Here is a 25,113-nt window from a genome sequence, read left to right on the forward strand (position 1 = left end):
AAGCCTTCCCATCCTGATGGCCATGTAGGATATTTAGAATTACTTGCTAGAGCTGCAGAATATCATGTGATAAAGTTACACGAGCAATCTCTAGAGGAAATGTTTTTATTTGAAACACTCAGTAACACACAAAGGGTTAGCCAAACTCTACCTGTGCTTTAAAGGTATAATGAGACAAGCCGAAGATATCTGTAAAGAGCCCCAGTGTGTGCTCGCATTCTCGCCCCCAAGATTGAGTAGTATAAGCCTGCTCCCCCAGATCCAGTCTTTATTAAAGCGCAGTTGCCACAAGACTCTTTGGGGGTCTTTAATGCCCGTAAACGGGCCAATTCACAGATTACAGGAAATACTCCCCCTCCAGACATAGTCGAAACTATTAGATGCCTCCGGTAAAAGAATAGCCGCCCAAGCAGCAAATCATTGGAGCATTGCCAACACCCAGGCCCTGCTAGCCAGGTATGATAGGGCACACTGGGACAAAATGGAGCAACAATTGTTACAGCACCTCCCAGATTAATAAAAATCAAAAATGCAGGATTTAGTCCAGGAAGGGAAGCTCTTATCCAATTCCTCAATTAGTTGAGCTTTAGAAGGACGCCGCAGCTAGAGAGATCAACACTAGTGTGTTATTAAGGAGACCTGCATGGTTAAGGATTTCAAGTTTTAAACCCGAAGTCCAACAGTCTATTTTAAATACTCCCTTTGACAAGGAACATCTTTTCGGGCCCGAAGTCGATAAACCATTAGCAAAAATAAAAAGACACTGATGTAGCCAAGCCTATGGGAGCTCTGCAGTCTCCATCTAATCGGGGCTACCTTTTGTCACTCCTTCTACTGTAGAGGGTCTAAAACCATGTCCTCAGACAATACTGCTTCCTCCTACGAGGGCAACAATCAATCGTCCTCTACAAGGGGCTTCTTTAGAGGAGGATACAGAGGCAACAAAAGAGGTTGACGCAGGGGTTCCACATCACGTATTTCCCCCCCCGTTCCCCTTCTCCCCACAATAAGCAGTGACATGCCCACACTTTCCCCGATCATTTAACACCTGTCGGGGGACGTCTTCTACAATTCCTCCCCATTTGACAATCTTATCACCACAGACAAATAGGTGTTAGAAATTATGTAGTAGTATGTAGTAGTATAAAGCTTTATTCGAGTTGCATACTCATAAAAGCACAACATACATTTTAAAACATCACAATTGATAATTAGATTACATTCATTCAAAAACATTTTATAAGACAGTTGTGCAAGCTTAACCAATATTAAAATTAGCACACTATTTAAAACAGTTATCAAATCTGATTTGTAAGAAGGGCTCTCCGCCTAATGGACCAGGCCCACCCTAGATATTTAGCTATACCCATAACAATAGGCTCTTCAGTGGTGGTGCAGATAATTCTCTTTGCCTCGACAGCACTAGTTGTCCCGAGGTTCTTGCAAACTGGAGCTAACCAGACCCTTCTTGGAGTGGCGTAGGCATCACAAGCAACTAGGAAGTGACCCACACTTTCATTGGCTGCACCACATGCTGGGCAGCACACGGTATTCAAACTCTTCCACCTGCCTGTTAAATGTCTCAGGGGGAGGGAGCCGGATCTTAACTGGAAAAACAACTTCCTGTCCGTGGGGACAGTTATGCTGTCCCAATTCTGTTCTAACACGGGACACATTTTAATTTCCAGAAAATGACCACCCATTGAATCGGATTTTGCTCCCCTCCAGAGCCTACCATCTATCCATTCCCAATATAGAGTTTTAAGGGTATTTTTGCTTGGGAAAACTTCCCCCGCAGGGTTATCCCAAAGGTTGGAAAGACCCAGTTCGCCTAGCATGACCCTTACATTTTTCAGCCATGATATTTTATGAAAGATGTCAATTTTAATTATTGCCAGAAACCCGTCCGCATAATGCTTAATCTCGGGAGTAGACCAGAGTCGTCTCCAATATAGGATAGGACGCAATCGAGCTCGATCGCTAACAGTTCTTCTCCCAAGGTCAAGGCTGAGCGGGATTAATGGGGTACTCTGGGGGAGTCCCGTAATTCCCCTAAGAAACCTGTTCTCTACTATCTGTAGGGAAGTAAGCTTTTCAAAACCCCACAGTTCTGCCCCATAAAGGGCCGACCCTATTGCCTTAGCGTCGTATACAGCAAGGACAGGTTTTATGGGCTTTGTTTTTGATCTTTTGTGCTCCACCCGTAGAGCCCCCGAAATTTGCTGGTGTTTCAAAACCGCTTTTTCTATGTGGTGGGACCAGCCCTGGCTAGTTGGTATTTGTACTCCTAGATAAGTAAACTCCCTAACTACCTCAAGCTCGATGTTAATCATGTGTATCCTAGGGCGAAGTTTACATACTCGGGAGAAAGCCATCAGCTTGGTCTTGCCTACGTTAACTTCGAGACCATGCTCCAGGCAGAACTCGTCAAAAATATCCAAGGCACGCTGTAACCCAGCGGGGGTCTTAGACATTATTAACGTATCGTCAGCGAACATCGGGATCGGAACCCTGAGGACCGCTAACGAAGGAGCATCCACACTGGCATCCAGCATCCTACCAACTATCCCATTAACCCCTTCGACACTCATGACGAGCTGGGCTCGTCATGGTGTAGCCTCCTCAAACACTGATGACGAGCCCAGCTCGTCAAAAAACAATGTAAAAAAAGAATTTTCAGCACAGAGGGGGAAAACGCATAGCAGCCATGGAGTTAATATATAATGTAAAAAGCAAGGGTGCCATTGCACAACCTTGGCGAACCCCTCGTTCTACTGGAAAGTCGATAGAAGATTGGCCATTCAACCCCCACTGTACTTTGGCAAAATTGCTCTTGTGTAGCCTCATAATTAAGGTGAGCAATTCTGCTGGAATACCTATCTTCTTTAAAACTGCCCAGAGCTTACTTCTTGGAACTAAGTCAAAGGCAGCCCGCAAGTCGACAAAAGCGACATACAGGCTGCCCTTGCCAAGAAGTACCGTCCCCCACCGCAACATAGTAAAACGAAGCACCTGGTCGACGGTGCTAGTGGCCCTCCTGAAGCCTGCCTGGAAAGGGGAAGGGAATTATTCTCATCCACCCATTCCATAAGTTTATTTACCACCATCTTCACGATCACTTTTTGGATAGTGGCAATCAAACTTATTGGCCTATAATTTGCCGGAAGGGATCGATCTCCTTTTTTTATAGATCGGTATAATAATGGCTCCCTTCCATTGATCTGGGACTAGCGCACCTTTTGCGATGGCATTCCCCAATAGGAACACATACCTGACCCACCTATTTTTATCGTTTTTAAAAACATCCGAGGGTATCCCATCTAAACCAGGGGCCCTACCCCCTTGTGCTGAACATATTGCTAGTTCAACTTCTTTGGCGGAAAACAGATTGTCTTTGGGAAATACAGCTGGAATTGCTTCCCCCGCCACCATCTCCTTTGTCTCTGCATATTGAGGCCTAAAATAGTTCACCCAAGCAGACTCTGCAACATTATTATCTGGTTTGTTTGGGATACCAACTCTACCCCACTTCACTAACTTCCAGAAGAGCCTGGAATCCTTGGCTCCAGAGGCCTCCTTTAAATCATCCCAATACTTCTCATCCCACATTTTTTTTGTCAGTGAGATGCATAAATTGTATTGCTTCCTTGCTACTTTAATTGCAGCCCTATCCCTGTTTTAATGGCATTACCCAGGGTTATTCTAGCTACCCTACACGGTTGATTGAACCATCTAGCTGGTTTAGGGGGTGCTGAACGTTTTCCCTTACTTGCTCTCATGAAATGGGGTTTTAGAAGAGCAAAGAGATTGTTATGGATATCAGTAATTGCCCTGGATCCTGGGACTATAGAAGTTGCTAATTCCATAGATGCAAGAGCATTATCCACCTCAGAACCAATGAAATCCATAGATGCTGCATTCTCCAAGACACATGGCCATTTCAATCTGCGCATATCATTTGCCATGTCCGGGAGCAAACCGTTGCTTGCCTGGGAATTGGAATGGGCAGAGTTCCACCATGTGTGAGTCACACAGAGGGGGTTGTGATCACTTTCTATCCTGCTCTTGATTTCCATGTCACAAACCCCCTGCCAGAGATTAAGACTACGTATAACGTAATCTATCCTACTTCTATTGTGACCATTATCAAATGTACTCACACCCTCCTTATCTCCCTTTGTTCTCCCATTCAGGGCTCTCATCCCGTGTTCCAAACACATAGCATTTAGGAGAAGTATATCCTTCGTCCAGAGTTTGACGGGGGCTAGGTTTAAAGAAGGGACTCCCCATAGATTATCTTCCTCCTGCCCCAAGGGGTCTTCAGTACTATCTAGGGGTTCAAAAGTCCTATTCAAATCCCCAGCTATTATTACTCGATTTCCAAGGGACTTGGTTTGCAAAAAGGTGGATAAGGCCTCTAGAGTAGGGGAACTCCCGGTGTTGGTGCCTCTAGCATAGATGTTATACAAATCTATCACACCCCACTTTACTGAGGAAATTCGCAGCATTAAAATCTCTGCAACCCAAATCCCACATTTTCATAGTAGCATCCAAGCTCTGCCTAATCCAAACTGTGAGGCCTCCAATGGGTCTACCCCTGGGACCTCTACTTGCTGGGATTGAGAAATTTAAATAACCTGGAAGATAGATAGGGTCACAAGCCCATGTCTCCTGTAGAATACACAATTCAAACCCATTAATAAAATCGATCCATGATTGTGACATCAACTTGCTCCCCAGTCCTGCAATATTCCAAGATATGAAATTCCCTACAACAGGTCCATCCCCGCATACTGTTCTTATGGAGGTGGATATAGGGGGGTTCACAGGGCTACCATCATGCTCTCCCCAATTTTGGTCATTACCCATAGTGTTTTGCTCCACTCCTAGAGAGTCAGTGGTACATAATGCATGCAGTTCCCCACTCCCCAGATTTTGCACTAACTCCCCAATAGGTGCCTCCTCAAGGACAATCTTTTCACCAACATTTGCTTCAATTAACACAACATTAATATTTGATTCAGGGACGTCAAGGTTCCAACATGAGTTCCAACAAAAAGTACCTCCCCAGCTATTCCAATAGTCAAAATTTGGTCAGCAACCCCAACCCAAACATTGCATACCTTCCAAAGAGTTATAATTTGGGCCATTGCCATGGGTTTGCCATTGTAATGGAGTAATGGATGGGGCAACCCCTACCAACGAAAAATTACTAGAGCAGCTTGAGTTCCTAGGCAAACCTACTTGAACACAGGTTTGCCTTGGGTAAAAAAAACATAAGGTCCACAATGCCAATTCCGCCACTGCTTGTACCCCAGCCCTGCCTCGTTATCCAGCCAGCCACCCTGGGATCTTGAAAATTGATAACAATACAATCCCCCCCCCCCCCCCCCCCCCCCCCCCCAAGTTTTTGGGAGTATGACCAATCCAGTCAATCCTCCTTACCCCTATTATCAACCCATCCACTTCCCCGGTAGTGGTCTGTTTACCCTTAACCAGTGCATTACCTTGTTTTTAAGCATCTGGAAGGTTTCTCTTTGACCAACCAAAAGAGGTGGCACGTTGGTAAGGACCGCGACGTAGGGATAGGAATCCAGGATAAGATTCATGGGGGGTATCTTTTGAGGAGGCTTCATAGGAAGGAGTAATGGTTGTGTAATAGCTGGAACAATGGGACGAGATATAGGGATATTTAATGTTGGCTTAGAATTAGTGGGTGCAATATTACTTAACCTGGAATCATTATTGCCCACTGCTCCAACATTATATTGGGGTTTAGGAATACTTGGCAGAGGCTGAGGGTTGTTAGGGACAGAAGTAGTACCTTGCGGACATTCTTTATTCTTGCCCTTGGGCAATGGGTCTGGGACCTTAGTTGTTTTTCCCTGTATTAGTGCCCGGACAGCCTAACACTACAGGATTAGTCAATTGACTTGGACCTTTTTTCTGGGACCCATTTGCAGTTCTGCCTACCGGGGATTTTATTTCAATAATAGGCAGAAATTATCCAATATGGTTATTGCGTGGAGCTAAATTATCCAATATGGTTATTGCGTGGAGCTTACTAACAATACTCTATACATTCCACCTCGTTCTCACAAAATGTCACTGAACATTCACATCTACTTGATCAAGAGGTTCAATCACTCATGTTCAAAGGAGCCATAGAACCTGTGCTGTTACAACATCAAGGGACAGGCGTGTACTCCCTGTACTTTTTCATCCCTCAAAAAGGACGGCTCCTTGAGGCCTATTCTAGACCTTAAACTCCTATATACTTTCAGAGCATTTCTACATGGTGACACTCCAACAAGTGCTCACACTTCTGTAACGGGGCGATTTTATGTCTACTCTAGACTGAAAAGATGCTTATTTCCACATTCCAATTCACCCTGCTCATCGCAAATACCTCAGATTCATGATAGCGGGTCATCAATGCCAATTCAAAGTACTACCGTTTGGGGGTCACCACTGCTCCCAGGGTATTTACCAAATGTCTTGCAGTAGTCTCGGCACATCTGAGGAGACAATACATCCATGTCTTCCCATACCTGGATGACTGGCTCATCAAAGCCAGCACTTACCAAATGTGTCTCCAACACACTCCAATCTCTATTCAATTACTTCACCAACTAGGGTTTATAGTAAATGCGTTGAAGTCTCATCTACAGCCTTCCAACACAAATTTACCTGGGAGCCACGATAGACGCTCAAAGTTCTAGCCTCTCCCAATACAGCCAGGATTCACAGCATTCAGTCCATTCTCACTCAATTTCAGCCCAATCAATCATTACCGGCAAAAGTATTCATGCAACTGCTAGGGATGATAGTGTCATGCATTATAAAATGTTCCCCACGCAAGACTTCACATGTGTCCCCTTCAAGAATGCTTAGCAAGTCAGTGGAACCAGTTCCAGGGTCAGTTGACCGATCTAGTGTTAGTAGTTGGCCGCATCCAATGCTCTCTGCAGTGGTGGAACTAAAGTATAAATCACCTAGAGCTACTAGCAGTGTTTCAAGTGCTCAAAGCTTTCCAAACTCACCTAATAGGCAAAACTGTCCTAGTCCCCACAGACAACATGACAGCTATGTATTATTTACAAAAACAGAGGGACACACATTCTCCAACTGTCATGCCTAGCACAAGCCATTTGAAAATGGGTCATACATCACAAAATGTATCTCCTAGCAGAACATCTTCCAGGAGTAAACCATCAGATTGCATACCTTCTCAGCAGACCGAGTTAGCAAATCCACGAGTGGGAACTTCATCCCAAGATTCTTCTTCCCTACTTTCAGGGCTGGGGATTTCCACAGACCTGTTCGCCACAGCTTAAAACTTAAAATGCCCAAGCTTTTCCTCCTGGTTCCCACACCCGCTCTCCAAAGGCAATGCCATATGGATGAACTGGTCAGGGATATTTGCCTATGCCTTTCCGCCTCTCCCACTCATTCCGCTAGTAGTTCGGAAGCTCAGGCAATGAACCCTCAAACTCCACCTCATAGCTCCCACATGGGCAAGTCAACCTTAGTTTATCACCTGCTAGAGCTCTCAGTAGTTCTACACCGAAAGGTGCATCTCAAGTCCAGTCTCCTCCCTCAGAGCCATGGAGAAATCAGGCATCCAAATCCCAAGTAACTCAACCTAGCGCTTTGGCTCCTGAAGTCCTAGTTTGGTTATTTACAATTGCCACCAGATTATGAATATCCAAAAAGAGGCTAGGAAACTTAATACTAGGGCATGTTATGAAGCGAAGTGGAAACAATTTGATATATACTGTAACAATATCAATCCCCTTGATGCTTCAGTGCAAAACATAATCTGTTCTCTTACATTTACAGCAATCTGGATTAGCCTACACATCCATTCGATTGCATTTAGCAGCAGTAGCTGCATACTTACAAAACAGACCACACTTATCTGTATTCAGAGTACCAGTAATAAAGGCTTTTATGGAAGAACAAAAAAGAGTAATACCACCAAGAGCTCCACCTGCACCAGTTTGGAACTTGAACATTGTCCTTACAAGGCAAATGGGTCCACCCTTTGAACCAATGTGCAAGTGTTAACTAAAATTTCTTTCATGGAAGGTTGCTTTTCTTATTGCAATCACTTCCTTAAGGCGAGTTGGTGAACTCCAGGCACTAACTATACCAGAGCCTGTCTTTCATCTTCACAAAGACAAAGTTGTTCTTCGAAACCAATCCCAAATTGCTTCCTATAGTGGTTTCTGTTTTTACATCAATCAGTGGTTACCCGCATTCTTTCCTCAACCTGATTCTGTAGCAAAACAGGCTCTACACACACTAGATGTTAGAAGAGCTCTACTATATTATGTAGAGAAAATAAAAGATTTGGTGACCCCCAAATAGCTTTGTTGCGTTTTCGCCACCACACAAAGGCAATCCTATATCTAAATCAGGCATTGCAACATGGATTGTGAAATGTATCCAAACATGTTGGTAAAAGCAAAAAGAACCTGGACAATACGCCCTAGAGCGCATTCCACCCGCAAAATAGGAGCTACTATGGCCCTCTTAGAGAATATTCCCCTAGCTGATCTGTAAGGCAGCAACATGGTCTACACCGTACACATACCAAACAGTATTGTGTAGATGTGTTAGTGAGGCAACAAGCTAATGTAGGCCAGGCACTACTTAAAACACTTTTCCAAACTGCAACAGCTACAGGTTAGCCACTGCTTTGGGAGTTTACTGCTGTATAGTCCATGCAAAGCATGTGATCTACAGCTCCCATGCCTCAAAAGGATAATGTTACTTACCCAGTAAGCATCTGTTCTTTGCATGTAGGTCTTCAGATTCGCATGCACCCACCCGCCAGCCCCGGTGCCTATACCTGCTGCAGTTTTCTTTATATATATACGCATGGACATCTATTCTACCTTTACTAACTCCATTCTCACCCTATGCGGGAAAACAATCCAACAATGGAGTTGATGCCTATGCGCACTATCACCGAAAGGAGGAGTCACTTTACCTTGTGACAGGAAAGACTTCTTTGAAGAAAAACAAATGGCAAACATTCGGACCCAACACTAAATGGCAAGAGTATGCAAAGCATGTGAACCTACAGCTCTACATGCCAATAACAGATGATTACTGTCAATAACAGATGATTACTGGGTAAGTAACATTATCCTTCCTTGTGCCAGAAGCACTCAACTGTTCCGGCTCCTTCGCCACTGGCCGCTGACACCAGCTGTGCAGACTATGGCCCAACATCTTGACTTTACAAGGGTGCTTCCTTTTGCCAGTCTCTAACTGGGAGAAAGTGCCTCTTTCAAATGGTTAACCCTCCAGTTTTTGCCTGGTTTTGATGTGGTTTCAAATATAGTGCACAGCCGTGGGGCTCCAGGCACCCCCTGTCTCCATTTGAAATCATTAGATCAGACACCGATTTTCACCTCTGCACCTGGCTGCCCCGTGTTGTTGCCGGTGCAGTTTTGTTACTTAACTGATCCATGACCCTTGCTGACTTTTGGCTCTGAAAACTGAAATTGTAAGCTCCATACTCACCTGTTTAACCAAGATATTTCTGTCCCCGTATGATGACATTGGGCAGCGTTTCCAGAGACAGACAGTGAGGACTTGCCTGTTTGCCGTAAGGGGAACGGCTAATCTTCCTTCATTTGGGCCATCACCATTTTGCCATTTAGCCGTGAGTGGAACGGCTCGCCGCTCTTCGCGCCCCACCAGTACCATCGCCGCCGCAGGGACTCCAACTCCCAGGTGCCCCGGCGGTTGTGGCGCGAGAGTGACGCCAGCAGAGCGCCCGGAGGCGCGTTAAAGGATAGGAGCGTCGAGCGCTCATTGGGAGCGTTTCCAGAGACGGAGACAGTGAGGACTTGCCTGTTTGCCGTAAGGGGAACGGCTAATCTTCCTTCATTTGGGCCATCACCATTTTGCCATTTAGCCGTGAGGGGAACGGCTCGCCGCTCTTCGCGCCCCACCAGCACCATCGCCGGGACTCCAACTCCCAGGTGCCCTGGCGGTTGTGGCGCGAGAGTGACGCCAGCAGAGCGCCCGGAGGCGCGTTAAAGGATAGGAACGCCTCTCGCCCCGCGAGTCGCGCGCGGGAGTGCTCGGGCCAAGGGCGGGCCCGTTCAAAACCGGAGGACGCCGGGTCGGGCCACCCCCTTTCTATCAACCGCTCGATAAACCCCTGTGAGTACTCTGCCAATTTATATTGTTGTAGTTATTTGGGAATTCTGCTAGGACGCCCAAGGAGGTTAAGGGGAGAACGGATGCTGCAAATTTTACGGGAGCCATAGACCAGTTCATAACTAGGAGGAACAGTGTTGTTGATGAAGGGATCACTATAATGGAGCGACGTGTATCCCAGGAGCTGGATATCGCAAGAAGGTCTTCTATGGGACATATTGCAATTGTGAGGTCTCCAGATAACCTAAATGTTAATAGTGGTTTAAGTGTGTCCCCAATTCTAGAACTCCCCACCCCTCAGCTTCCCATTTGCTATGTGTCACAGGATTCACTTAGTAGTCAGTCTACAGCCTCAGAATCATTGTTGCTATCTCCTCAAAAGTTTCCCCCGGTGCCCAACGTAGTTAAGATACACAATACTAGGCAACAGTGTCGGAGAGACCCGGGAGCAATCCCAAAGAATAAGCAACAACTAGTAAATAACACTGGTGTGAGGAAAAGAAAAGCTCGAAAAGCTATGAAAGAAAATCCTGTGGAGCAACCTGTTGTAAATTCTGGCCCATGCTTAATTGATTCCTCCCTACCGCGCAGGGTGAGCCAGGTTACAGGTGGTCTGTCTAACCAAGATGATCGGGAGGGGGTACAGGAGGCTGAGTCAAATACCATCTATGAGGCTCTAAGACTCCTGTTAGCCCCACTAGAGGAAAGGCTGTGTAAGATTGAGGTCCACCTAAAGAGGATTGAGCGTGATATTAAGGGCATCGTAGAACCCACTCCAAAAGAAATCCCTCCTACAGTCACTAAATATTTTGCTAAAAACCACAAGGAAAAGGTTGTTGCTTCAGCTACCCACAAAGAAATGGCAGTTTCAAACACAGCTCATTCGGTTTTACCTGCACATGTAGCTACCCCCCTTATTAAGGATGTAGCACCTGCCCAGGCTAATAGCTCATGTCAGCAAAAGCAGATTTCACCACAAGACATCTCAGGAGGGGAGGCCCCCACTACTCAATTTAAAATGGGGAAAAAAAATGTAAACTTACCCCCGGAGGTCTGTCCATTTGTGGTAGTCCTGTCCGGGGTACCAAAACTGGGTAAAAATGAGGTGGAAAGCCCCGCGAAACTTTGGAATAGGGTCACCCATTGGCTAAGTGCAAACAGACCCCTGCACCTTGCTGGCAAAACACTCAAGATTAGGACACCATGGGTTGGTCATTTGGCTAAAAATATAAGGGGTGATTGCATTCTGATCAATTTCGGCAACCCTAGAATTGTTGAATATATTTGCAACTGGAGATACCCTAGTACAGGTACGACCATTCATTCTCTCCCATTGACTTACTTTTATCCCCCAGGCTATTTTACCGCACAGCTAGATGGCTGGACAACAGTACAGCGAAGAGGGAGGGGACCACTCCCGGGAGGATGTCATATGCCCTCCTTCAACATGGGAAGTTTCTTTAATTATAATCGCTTTGACTGTCTGGAGGCAGTCGATTGACCCGATGCTGGAGTAAGAGAATCGATTATTTTGCCCCCCCCTTGGGTGGTTGCCCTCCAGACCCACTTGCTTCACGTCAGTCTGTGGGGTATGAGCCCTTTGATATAGCCCTGGACACTCCGAGTATTATTAACACTGATGCCAGCCAGGTCTTAGGTGAAACCTCAAGTGCTCCAATCCCCAGCAAGGTTTACATTAACAATCTTAAAATTGTTTCGTGGAATGTGGCAGGTCTGCGAAACAAGCTCTTATTACCAGATTGGAATAGTTTCATTGATGGGTATGACCTATGTATGTTTCAAGAGACATGGAGTGTTGAACCGTTGTATAAACAGGGATTTTCTTGCTTTTATGCACCTGCTACTTCGGTTGGACATGGCCGTCCCTCTGGAGGGCTCATGGTTTGGGTAAGGGTTGATCTTAATCTCAAGATCACCCACCACACCTCCTCTTGTTTGGATGTTATGAGACTTTCTATTGAGGGTATGAATGGTGTCCCCACCTGGGATTTCTTTAATGTATATGCAAGAGGTACCCAGGGGGGGCCAAGTCCCCTACTATTGACACTTTAACTGATCTGCTGAAATTGTGTTCTCTTGACTCATTAGTCTTGGTTGCAGGGGACCTTAACTGCTCGTTTGAACCTTTGGCAGCAGAAGATATTTTGGGAGTGCACGAGGATGATGCGCTATGGGGCGTCCCGCCTCTTACCCTCAGGCCTGTGAGGAGATGGTCTCCTGTAGTTATTCAATTGAATGCTTTAATGATTGAAACAGGTCTAAGAGCTGTGAACGGTCGTACTGTCTCTGATGCCCAGGGGGCAAACACATACAATAGAGTATTGTGTGAGAGCTGGATTGACTATATAATGGTAGACAGGAGAGCTTGGAAGTCAGTGGTAGACATGGTCATCATACCATCTGTGGAGAGTGACCATAACCCCCTGTCCCTTGTTTTGGTGAACCCGTGGCAGAGAAAGGAACATACCTCTTCAAATAGTGAGGAGGCTAATAACTAAGCAAATTATACCTACCAACTGTAATAGATTTCTCAAGTGGCCTAAGTTCTGCATGGATGAATCTAGATTGAGTGCATTGAATGGAATCCTCGGTGAGCAGTCATTAAGGCTATCTGGAGTATGTAATGATGTGGCAGGGCCCGCAGAGGTAGAAGAGATTTACACTGCTACTATGGATCAGATTGGCAAACTGTTCATGGTGCCAGGTAAAAAGAGCTTGACAACCATCAAACCAGTTCAGAAATGGTTTGATGGTTACTGCAGAAGAATTAAAAATAACTTAATTACTGCCATTAAATCTCGCAATCCAGTATCTGTCTGGCTGGCCAGACTGCATTACAGACAAGCTATAACAATTGCCAAAAGGGAGTGGGAAGAATACCATTGGGAAAGCCTTAGAGATGCTAGTAAAACTAAGAATGGTAATTTATTCTGGGCACTAGTCAGAAAATCGAATGGCTGTGATTCGAATCAAATCCCCAATCATATCACAGACAGTGAATGGTTTGAACACTTCAGTAAACTCTATGGTGGTAATGCACTGCCTGGAGCCCCAGGGCATTTGAGCGGTGCACTGGATGATGGTTCTCGGCAGGCTGCTCCTATTAGAGTTGATAAAAAAGAGGTTCTGACGGCAATAGCTAAAATTGTACCTGCTAAAGCCCCAGGGCAGGACGGTGTGCCGGGTGACCTTTTCAAAGCTAACTCGGATGGTTGGGCCGCTTGCTTCACAAATTTGACAAATGCGCTATTAGCAGGCTCATCTGTTACTAATTCATGGAAGGCGGCTGAGGTGATCCCTATCTACAAGAAGGGCCATAGGGAGGACCCTGCCAACTACCGCCCAATTAGCCTTATAGACGCTGGGCAGAAATTGGAGAGAATTCTCTCTTGGGCAGAGGAGAACAACACCATCTCACCCTTTCAGGCAGGCTTCAGGGCATGCACAGGTACGGTTGATCAAGCATTTGGGTTGCTACTCCTTTGTAGTGTAGTTCCTATTTTCCCAATAGGCCCTGCGCATTGGAATAACAAACAGTAGTATCGACGTAGAAGTGCGGATCTTCCAGGCCTCTACTGACTATGCTAAACTTAATTGGGTTTGTTACCAACTAGCTCAGAGGTCACTGGAAACTTTCTTGACTGAATAGGATGTGATCAGCTTCCCTGGTACAGACAAGAAGGGATTCAGTTTTCCAACAACCGTGCAACATGCCAACTTTGCTCCTCAGATAAGAGTCAATCTCTAGAGTCGTGTGAAACAATAGACAGTTATTTTACTCAGTCAGTTGTTGTGTAGATTACTTTCACAATATGTAGAGAATAGAGAAACGGGCGTTTTCAATAAAAGTGTTATTTATTGAACAGTCTTTCTTCTCGTACAAGAGAAATGAATTGCCACAATTGCAAGACTTGTTATTATAAAGTACGTACAGTAAGATGAGTATTGCGAAATAATACTGTAAAAGCATTGATATGGTTTCTTAGCCATACAATGGTTTAAAATGAATAAAACCTATATACATTCATATATACATTAGTCTAAAATACTCAACTGGTGCTTCTAACTACGCCTACCCCAGTGTACCTGACCTAAGCCTAATACTTGGGAGGGGAGTAAGTAAGTAGCTTTAAGTTAAGTTGGTTTTGCCAAGGTTTGCTTCAAGAATTCTCTCTATGGGTTTAGTCAACACCATACCTCTGGAATAGAATGCTGGAGGTCTGGTATCTCCTTCAGGGAACTCGATATCCCAGTCACTCGCAAGAGTAGGCTGGAAACGCCAGAGCTGGATTTTCTCGGCAAGAGAAAAGACAGCGTCTCTCTCAGCACGTCGAGGAAGAGGAGGAGGGGCAGCGTCCGCGGGCAGCTTGCATCTGCTGGGCTCTTGCAGGGGACGGCTGTTCAGCTCCTGTGTTCACCACACCATTGTTCACTCGTTCGCAGCGATAACGGCAGCGATGTCTGAGGCAGCTAGCCAGCATTTGCTTAAGGCAACGTTGGTAATATTTATACCTGAAAGGTGCCTTGTTTGACGTAAGTTTTTGGACATAAGACGTCAATAAAGATGTCACTAGGAAGTGATCGTCTATCAGTGCTCATTAGAGTTCTATTACTAATCAAAACATAGCAAGCGGGGCTTTCCCAGGTTGCTGAGTTTTTATCTTGTTGAAGAACTCTGAGTGTTAATCTAGGAATCTTAGATAGTAACTTCTGCTATGTCATTTGCACTAATGAGCTGCAAAGGAAGTTGCAGAGGAAGCGATTCTGAAATGTGGCTCTGTTCGTGTGAGGCCAGAGACGAGTTTCTGAATATTGCATTTGATCGGTTATGCCAATATAGGGAATAAATGGTTTTATAGCCGTATAGGGGCATAAGGTCACAGTATCGATCAGGGTCCTAGATTAGAACGCGACACCTTCATTGGAAGGTGGTTACCATTGGCAAAGGCGTTCTTTATTTGGCATTTATTGACTTAAAGACCGCCTTTGACCTGGTCCCCCGAGAACGCCTTTGGCTGATATTGGAGGAGATGGGGATTCCCCTACCAATCCTGAATCTCCTGGCACGCATGCATGATGGAACCTACGCCCGCATTAGATGGGGATCTCAAGAGCAGAAAACTGACAGAATACCTGTGAATCGAGGGGTACGTCAGGGCTGCGTGTTAGCCCCGACACTCTTCACGCTATTTGTGAATGGTGTGGTCTCCTTTCTGCTCGAAATAAACGCCGATGCCCCAGTCTTGGCGGGTGATGAAGTGCCTGCCCTCCTTTTTGCGGACGGCACGCTGTTGGTTTCAAAAATCCCCGTGGGTCTGCAAAAGCTGTTGGACCGTTCTTGTCTGTTTTGTGAACGGAGGGGCCTTGTCATAAATACCTCAAAAACCAAACTTCTTTATCTCAACCAAAGTAAGGCTTCCAGATCCACCCTCTCCTTAGATGGGGTGTCACTACAACGCGTAAACGAATTTGACTACCTGGGTATTAGACTCTCACATAATTTAAAGTGGCAGCCTCACATCGATAAAATGGTACTAAATCACAAAAGGGTAGTCGGAGCACTAGGGCGAGAACATCGCACATCCATCTCTAAGCCCATCGCTCCTGCCCTGGATATATACGCTGCAAAAAACGTAGGCTGCGCCCTTTACAGTGCAGAGTTGTGGGGCTTTGATTGTGTTGACGCCCTGATCACCTCCGAGAATAAGTTCTTTAGAGAGCTGGCATCGCTACCAAGGGGTACTCCCATCAAATCATTACTGAGCGATCTGGGCCGCCGTTCCATTAAGGATTTAGCTAGGTTACGTCCTCTTTTATACTGGGCTAGGTTATGGCGGACCCCTGAGCTCTCAAAGTATTTAGATGGCTTGAAAGAAATTATGAATCTTTATGGGGCTCAAACAATTAGCTGGATTCGTAATATAAAGCAGCTCTTGCTTGAAACTGGCCTGCCAACTGATTGGGACCTTGAGGTTTCTTTATCCAAGGATGAAACTAAACGAGCCTACTGGAAATGGGTTCACGAAAAAGAACTAAGGGACCCAAACCAAGGCAGGCTGACTGAGGCGTTTATGCAGCATAAATTAAAGCCCCGTTTGGAGCCTTACCTGGATTTCATTATGAAACCAAGAGACAGATCCCTTTTTATCCAGTTTAGGCTGGGAAACCTCCCCCTCCGTGATTATACGTGCAAGTGGAAGCCCCCACATCAAACCTCACCTGACTGCCCAATTTGTGAAGGTGTCACTGAAAACATCCCTCATGTCTTTTTTTGTATGTCCAGCCTATGTAAAACCCAGACAGAAATGGCTAAAACCAGTGTGTTTACTGCTTGGAACCAGGGATCATTCCTCTGCACTTAGAATACTTAAGGCTGACACTAGTACAACCTTAGTGTGTGGGGTGGCCCAATTTCTGAGCTGGGCTTGGCTGATTAGATCGAGGGCTACTAGATGACTTTACTACTAATTGAAATTTTTTACGCTTTTCTTAAAAACTCACAAAGCTGCTAATGTTTAATATGTTTTAATAATATTTATTAAAATATGAATGGTTTTACTGTAATGCACTTCTTTAAAAAGAAATGTAATGCTTATGAATTGTGGTTTTATATTTAAGTGCTCTTATGATATTCTGTTTATCGAAATAAAGCTTTGATGATGATGATGATGATGATCATGATGATAACATTGGGCAGTGTGAAAAAGTTTCTAAGTGTCGATTTTTGAAAGTGAAAAGTATTTCTGATTAAAAACGTACTTACCTTATTACGAAGACCTGGGTCTTCAAGAAAAATATAAAGTATAATTTTATAAAGTTGGTCTGGATCTCCTTGAGACGTGTCCATTATTGAACATGTGTGTGCAATAAAAGTCTTACTCTTCCGTATTAGGCTTTAGGCTGCTCCCCCCACTACCACTGAGTTTTTTTTTTTTACATGCAGCCCTGTACACTTTTGGGAAACCCCTGGATTCTCTGTACGGTATTACCACCTAGTGATATCATATACAGAGCCAGTTTCCTACAATAACCTAAGCTCCTTCAATTATTGGCTCACTTGAGTCAAATGCTGTATTTTTCAGTTGGGGAACTCCTTTCATTCCTCAAAGGCAGCTGATCACTGTTCAAGGAAGATTAATGCAGGATATCGGATTGGTGTTACTGAGCTCACAGTGCTCACCTCCAAATAGCCATCTTCTATGTAAATGAACCTATCATCCTTCGATAATTTTTTACTAAACCATCCACAGAAGAAAGATCTTTGATGTCACTGAATGTTGCAAGTGTATCAGATGCTACGTGAATAAAACTAAGTACTTGCGTAAATATCCCAGTTTATTTGTTTCTTTTGGGACACCCTTGAAGAGGGCGTCCGTTATCAAGGCATGGAGTTGTACATTGACCGTCAATCTGCATCACTTTTTTGTCACACAAAAGCAGAATTGTTGCTCCAGGGTGTAGAGCAAGAGCGTTCTGCTTGAAGCAACAGCATTACTCTATGCTACTGTGCCATTATGGAACATATGCTTTGCAGCCATGTTGAATAGCAGTTATACTTTCACCAAACACTACTGCCTACAGCAGCCTACTCATTAGCGGGGCAAGCAGTTCTACGCAGCCTGTTTCAGCCTGATTCCCATTTATTCAAAGTTTATGTACTGCTAGCTATTCCGATTCAAGCATGTGAATGTAGGAAAGATCCAATGCTGGAAAATAAATTATTTACTTGCCTGTAGATCCAGTTCTTTCAAAAATTCACATGCAGACCTCCCTCTCCCAGGTCAGGGACTCAAGTATGTATGTAGTGTCCTTCACACTTGTGTTATGTAATCTGAGCTGTTGTGTTTTCATGGGGAAGATGGAGAGCTCCTGTACTGTTGTTGGGCCTATAGCCTTTTTACCACTGTTTACTGCAATTTGAAATTCCCGGGAATTACCATCCTGGTGAAAGGAGATTATTATAGAAAGTGACTCTACGGAAGATGGCAGGAGAACTGTAGTTACAAGTAACTAACTAATGGCTGCTTGAGGGCTGATCTGCCAGCAATGTGAGATGTTCTGCAATGACTGTATTGGAGAGGTGGGGCTAGTAATGGTGTCAGTTGAGGAGAATTAGTTGACAAGTTGCTTAGAATTGATGAGGTTGTAGGTAGAGCATGTGGAGCATAGTCAATCAATCAGTATTTGTATAGCGCTAATCACACTGTGGGGTATCCAGGCACTGCATGGGGTGAGGAAGAGTACTGTGCTCACTGTCTTCTTTGTCATTCCAGAAGCGATTCAGAGCGGTCTACGATTACAATGCAGCTGATGAAGACGAGATATCCTTCCAGGATGGTGACATCATTGTTAACGTGCAGCAAATCGATGAGGGCTGGATGTATGGCACAGTGGAGCGCACCGGGGACACCGGCATGCTACCTGCCAACTATGTGGAGGTCATATAAGTGAGATCGTCCTTGATCTCAATGCCAACCAACGCCATTGGTCCCTTCTCTTCCCCTCCTTTTCATCGTCTTAACCTGTGCAGCGCATCTGAAGCATTCCAGTGTGGCACCATGCACAGAGGTGCCACCTCATTCCAGGGCAGTCTGAAGCGCCCACCTCTCACTGCAGATGATTATGGAGATTTTGCCTTTTTGCTTTTTAGCTTTTCTCCTTCACCCTTTTTTTACCTGTGAGGTTTTGAAAGGATAACCAATATCCGACGAGGGTGGAGCCCAAGTGTGTATATGGGAGGGGGGAGGTAGTGTGGGCCGGGGGAGGGCAGTAGGAATGAACTTGTGACTTTTGATCAACTTTGCCGATATTACCGTCCACTTGGCCTTGATCCACATGTGGCATCCCACATAAAAGAAAGATGTTGAGACTTAAACAAAAATTCCTGTTATACTTGTGGATGAAAAGTAGTAACCCAGCCCTTAATGAACCACCAGGAGTGGGTTCCATGCTGTGTTCTCGGCTGCTGTTAAGAGAAAATGCAGAAGGATCCAGAGAGCTAAATCGGGGGTGAAGATTCATAATGGTAATTTTTCAGATCTTAGTTTACAGGCACTGGAATTTTCAGACCTCGTTGATGGAACTCCAGTGGCTGGCTGTTCTCTAACTTGTCTTCAACAAAGCACTGCCCTTGGAAGTGCTGAACTGCTTCATAGAATTGGCTGATGAAGACCTGCATAGATTCCCTTAAAAATCTACTTGTATACAGCTGGGATGGTACCTTATCGCTGAGCACCACAATCAGTGTGTGTAGTAATGCCAATAGCCCTCAATTCTCTCACAAGCCTGCCATCGCTAAGATGGAGAGACACAAACTTGCATAGGTCTTTCAATTCAGATACCTATTGTTTCTCCTCTTAGTTTGCTTTTGCTGAGCTGTAAAAGTTGATTCTGGCAGAGAATCTCTTCCATAGCTGTACTTTACTGCAGATAGCTTTTGCTTCTCTTCCTAGCCTATTTCACTGAGCTGGAAGGTATTCTTCCCAAGAATCTACTGCTCAATATGTCTTTGCTGATATCCAGCACTAACATGACCCTCCTGCCACCTTCCTTTTAATTTAAAGGAGAGCATATTTTCCATGCATTTATTTTGCTCAGTCTATCAAAAGACCAAAAAGCTAAGTAAACTAGTGTAAAATTGTGAAATCCTATTAAAATGATGGTTGATAAAAATGAAATATACAATGCTTTGTTTTCTCTTCAGTAGTTTGTCTGAGGAGAACTGCTTCATGGAGGATTTCGCCCCACTGTACTCACCCTACAGGGCTGGAAGAGTGAGTTTTAAGGAGGTGTCTGATAGTTAACTTTCTTGCTTTGCCATCTTTGTAATTCTGTTCTCTAACCTTAGTGAAACGGTTTGCAATCCATTAGGGCCCATCAGCCCAGATTGATTTTGATCAACACCACAGTTTTTAGCCCTTTTTTTAACATTTTTATTTTGATTCTAAAAAAAATAATGTATTTTGCAATTTTAAAGATAAATGGTTTCATTTGATTTTTATCTTTGTTTTACCTTCTCATGGTATTTGACTAATCGTATAATCTTGATTAAAAAATAAATTTCCTTCATAGAAACACCATGCTCTCAAATCCAAACTTGATCCCTGCACCGCCATAATTAAGAATTCTGTCATTATTACTGTTCAGTTATATTCTATGATAGGTGCTGTTTTGGACCCCTGAGTCTTAAGTTTATAAACTCGTTATTATGTATGGCACATCAAAATGCATTTTATTTGCTGCTCAATTAATGAAATTAACGGAGTGCATTCTTTTCTGAATTAAGTTTACTGTTTGTGTGAGTAACTATCCAGGCTTTTTCCTTTCATTCTGGCATTTGTAGTACTGCTCGTGTCCTTATAAATTCAGGACCACAAGTACCAAAATCTATAGAAAAAATATGGACTTCCCCTTTCAGACCAATTCTTTACCTTATTTACCCTTTGTATATGAAATTGGTTGGGCTGCATTAAATGACACCTACCGAAGGCAAACCATTGTAAGTGTACTGTGTCATACCCACTACTGGAATACATTGGATTTTTTTTTTATTTAAGGTCGCCTTTTCCGAATTACGATTGGTTTTGCTCTCTATGTATTGGTTAGTCAGGTTTTTCAAGTGTAGACCATATCACATTGTTTCACAAGCATCAAGGCGTCCTACAAACCAGGCCTGCATTAATTCATCTCAGAAGCTGCTGTGATTGTACATCCATTATGGATTCTCCTAATAACAGGATGAGTCTGTCAAATCTGGTTATCAAAGATAGGCTAAATATAACACTTTAAGATTGTAAGTAGCAATAGCTTCTGATATACTCGGACTGGGCAGGCCTCATGAACTGGTGCCAAGTTGTCTCTGGATGTTGGCAGGCCATTCCTGTTTATTTTCCGAATTGCCAGACTACAGTTTACAACTGACAGGGGAATTTGTATGTTGACTAAGAAAAATTGGTTGTATTTGAAGCACATTCCGTTATGAGGTCTACAGTGACTAAGTCAAGTAGTAGGCATATAGCTGTCGGAAGAAGGGCACAATCTGTGCATGTTACTCCATACTGTTGTACAATTCCTCTAGCATTGATTCCTTAATCTACTGTACAATTAGGTCCAGCATCTTGATGGTTCTCAGTGCCTTGTGCGCAGTCTGAAATGGTCATGGCCTGGCCTTGCCAGTTGATGATGTGGTAGACAAGTGATCTGTTCTTTGAGCATGGTATGAGTTGCATAGATACAGAAAAGATTAATAGGGTACAAGTGATTGTATATGTGCTACAGAAGAGCAGACGGCCGAACAAACAGACTGGATATGGGGGGGGGCACAGCAAAGCACAACTTTTAACCTTAATGCCAGTCATCGACCAAAGGAGTGAGCGGGTGTATTTTAATGTGAAGTCAGTTTTAGTGGACCAAAAATACAGCTGACAGTGGGACCTTAATTTAGTGTTTGACTATCTGTTAACTGTGGCACCAAATCCTCATCTCGTCCTACCAAGTCTCTACTGCGCCCCTTTGGAAAGAAAATAACTTCTTTAAAGTCCTCAGAGAAAAGCACTTTTTTGCCTTTTTCATAGCTGAAAAGAATCTATAGATGTATGCATAATAAAAAATGATTTTCAATTGTATCTGTCTTTGTGGCCCTTTTGTGTGTCTGATGCCTTGTATCGGGGGTTAGTGGTAGGAGCTGCATGCACCTACTCTCCGATGACTGGGCTTCCTTTTTTTAATTTCATTTCTGCCTGGAAAACCCCAGAATTTTAAATGTTTTGGCCATGTATTGGATAAGAAATTTAAAGAACCACAGATAAAATTACTTTTGGTTTTCTCAAATTTAAATAAAAGTATAATTTTTACCGGTTTGAGTTCATTCTTCTTTAGTTCCAGCACAGTTTAGTCTGCAAGTGTGGTTCAAGTAACGAGTCTGTGTGTGCGTGTCTGTGCGTGCGTGTCTGTGCGTGCGTGTCTCTCTTTGCATGTGATAAACTAGTACTTGTAATTCAAGTTCTCCATCACGGACACCAGACACCTTCATTTAACACATGAGCATTGGATTGGGATCCCATAATAGCCTCGGAAGAGATTTTCATGCTAGCCATCAACTGAACGAGCTTAAGAAGTGTGCAGCGGTCACTCTTTCCATTAGAGTTTGGCAATTTCCCTCTTATAAATTGTGAAGTGATGCACAAGTTCAATGGGGATTTTTTTTAACTGGCTATAGGGAAAAATTGTAATTATTTTTTTAACCTTTTATATGTGTATTTTTTAAAATACTTGGATTATCTGTACAAACATTGTGATGCTTATAGGGATTTAAATTTCTCGATAAACTGTTTAAAAAATTTAAAAGGGAGTAGTGATTACCCACAATGCACAATACAACTGTACCAATGTTCTGGCTAGAAAGCAATAGATTTACCAGGCAGGTCTGAAAGGACGTTCACGTTCCAGTATATTTCATAGTGTTAATAAGTCGGAGTACCTTCAGAAGCAATGGAGTAGAGTGGTGTGATATAAATAGCGAGCATAAGTTTTTAGCAAACGGGTCATACCACACCTAGTATGGTTCAGGCCAGTGGCGGCTGGTGAAATTTGAAACTGGTAGGGGACCTTAATTGTAGTAAGCAAGCATAATCAGCAGGCCCGATTTTCCTTAGTCTGTTGCAGAGGTCATTCTCAAAGTTATGAAAAAAGGTTAAATGGTACTTTTTCCAGGACAATTTGTAGCTACGTTTGCAAAAAAGCAGCGGGTCTTATTCAGAGACCTAAAGGAGACTCATGCAAACATTCAATGGAGGACTTCTCACATGCTTAATTTATAAAAGTAAATAAAAATAATTGCAGATGCCCAAGGCCTTTTCAAGGATGTCGCTACAAAATCTTCGTCCTCCAAATAACTTACTACATTGAGCAAAACCAGGGTTTAATGTAGTATGCTAATAGTAGACCAACTGGAATGAACTAAAACTACAACAACCAGAATGCTATTACTGTACTAAAAGTAGTGCAGAATCAATGCCCTGCTGTTACTGTACTAAAAGTAGTGCAGAATCGGTGCCCTGGAGTCAACTATAGCTACCATGTGATCGCAGACCCTCAGTGACCCCCCAAGACAATTCTGACTTGTTCTCCCATCAGCTGTTTGTGATGTAACAGGTAATTGTGTTTGCCAAATAGGCATTGGCTCTCAATCCAGGCATTTAAATTGTATGGGTATAAACGTTTGGATTCGCCTGTGAGTGTCTTGTATCCAAACACTGAAACAAGCAAATGCTTTTACAGTTTTATGATAAAAACTAGATTGTTGTGCTTTTAATGCACATTATCTTAACATGTAAAGAAATCGAAATATTTAAAATTCCCCTCATGCTTGAAAAGTTGACTTAAAAAATTGTGAGCGAAATGAACATTTGGCTTCCTGAAAAATCATGCATCACACCCAAATATGCAGACTCAACACAAATTTCAAAAAGTCCCCTCAAATGTGACTGAGACTGCATACCAATTGTGCTTTAGATTGCCTCTCATATATGCATCAATATGTCCTACAAAAGACAAGTGGAGTCTACAGCATATATCAAAATGTCCCTAAATGTACACTAGACATTCCAAAAAGTGCACCAAGTTGAACCTCAACATGACTAAAACACTCTGAAAATATGCATGAAACAGTCCCAAGTATACAGAGTATCACAACAATGCAAATTTCCCCTCAAACATGCATCCAACTGTTTCCAAAAAATAAAAAGTAAAGCACCTCAAATATGTAGTAACCAGCAAAGCGGTTTTGTTTAGTCTTGAACAATGGACCGTGTTGAAGTGGCATTTCATGTAATCTTCTTTTGAAAGTGCCAGTGTGCCATCTTGAAAGTGACAGTGTGTTGGCTAGGTTTTGGGTCCTGCATCATGGCCCATGGGACCAAAAAAACGGCCACTGGTACTTTCAAGCTGGTCCAACATCCGCCTCCTAAGGCGATCCCCAAGCAGAAATCCACTAGTGAGGGGTTCCATTGAAACCGGGAGATTCTCGCCTTTCCAATGACCCCTCTCCTGTCTTTCTACGTGCTTGAGGAGCTGAGATAGCCCCATGAGCACTTAGAAAGTGAATCTGAATTGAGCTGATCGGCTCATCAGCGAGACGTACCCGCTGATCGTCCTTTCAGTAAAACAAACTAAACGGTCTCGGGAGCTAGGGAACCTCTTCCCCAGCTCCTGAGGCTGTTAAGGGTGAAAAGAAATCCCTCCGGTGCCCACACCAGAGGGATTTCCTGTGCCATGTTTTCTGATGTACGGGAACCGTCTGATGCAGACCTTTTGCTTCTGTGAAGAAACAAGCATTGCTGAAAACATTTTGAAATTATAGAGGCATATAGTACAATTTATGGTTTTCAAATATGTAAACGCCATAAGGGTTAAAGGCAATATGCCAAGGCGGGACCTCATAAAATACTTTATTGAATGAGATATATATATATATATATATAGAGATAGAGATAGATATATCTATATATATCTATATCTATCTATATCTATCTATATATATATATATATATATATATATATATATCAATATCATGCTCCTGGGTTTTTGCCACAAAGAGCACACAGGCAGCCAAGAAGGTTTAAACCCACAACCTTTAATCTCTGGTATGGACGGCATGCAAACATGGGACAAATGCAGACCGTTCCTTCATGATGCCTTACGCGTTTCGAAATCCTTTTTTCATCAGAGGCTTTGTAATGAAGGTTGCGCGCTTACTCCCAAACGCTACCTTAATGAACAATGACACGCCCCTCGATGGGCTGTCCAAATGGAACAGTGTCCTGCAGCTGTGTGGGAGTTGTAGTTTTGAATCCGTAGATGGAAGCACTCTTAGCTGCACTAAAGGCTCTGTATGAGCCCCCCCCCCATTT

At 43.7% G+C, this 25,113-nt stretch overlaps 1 protein-coding gene across 1 annotated transcript in view; it reads left to right on the forward strand.

Annotated features, from left to right (window-relative positions):
- The window catches only part of LASP1 (LIM and SH3 protein 1), a 601,479-nt gene extending 579,424 nt beyond the window's left edge, over positions 1–22,055 (forward strand). Inside the window, exon 7 of the mRNA XM_086924327.1 lies at positions 18,477–22,055. Coding sequence (XP_086780453.1) covers positions 18,477–18,650 — 174 coding nt within the window. The 3' untranslated portion in view covers positions 18,651–22,055. The remainder of the gene's footprint in view (positions 1–18,476) is intronic.
- The last annotated feature ends 3,058 nt before the right edge of the window (positions 22,056–25,113 follow it).

The sequence above is a fragment of the Lissotriton vulgaris genome, chromosome 5 (assembly GCF_964263255.1).
Source record: "Lissotriton vulgaris chromosome 5, aLisVul1.2, whole genome shotgun sequence".
NCBI classification, from domain to species: Eukaryota; Metazoa; Chordata; class Amphibia; order Caudata; family Salamandridae; genus Lissotriton; species Lissotriton vulgaris.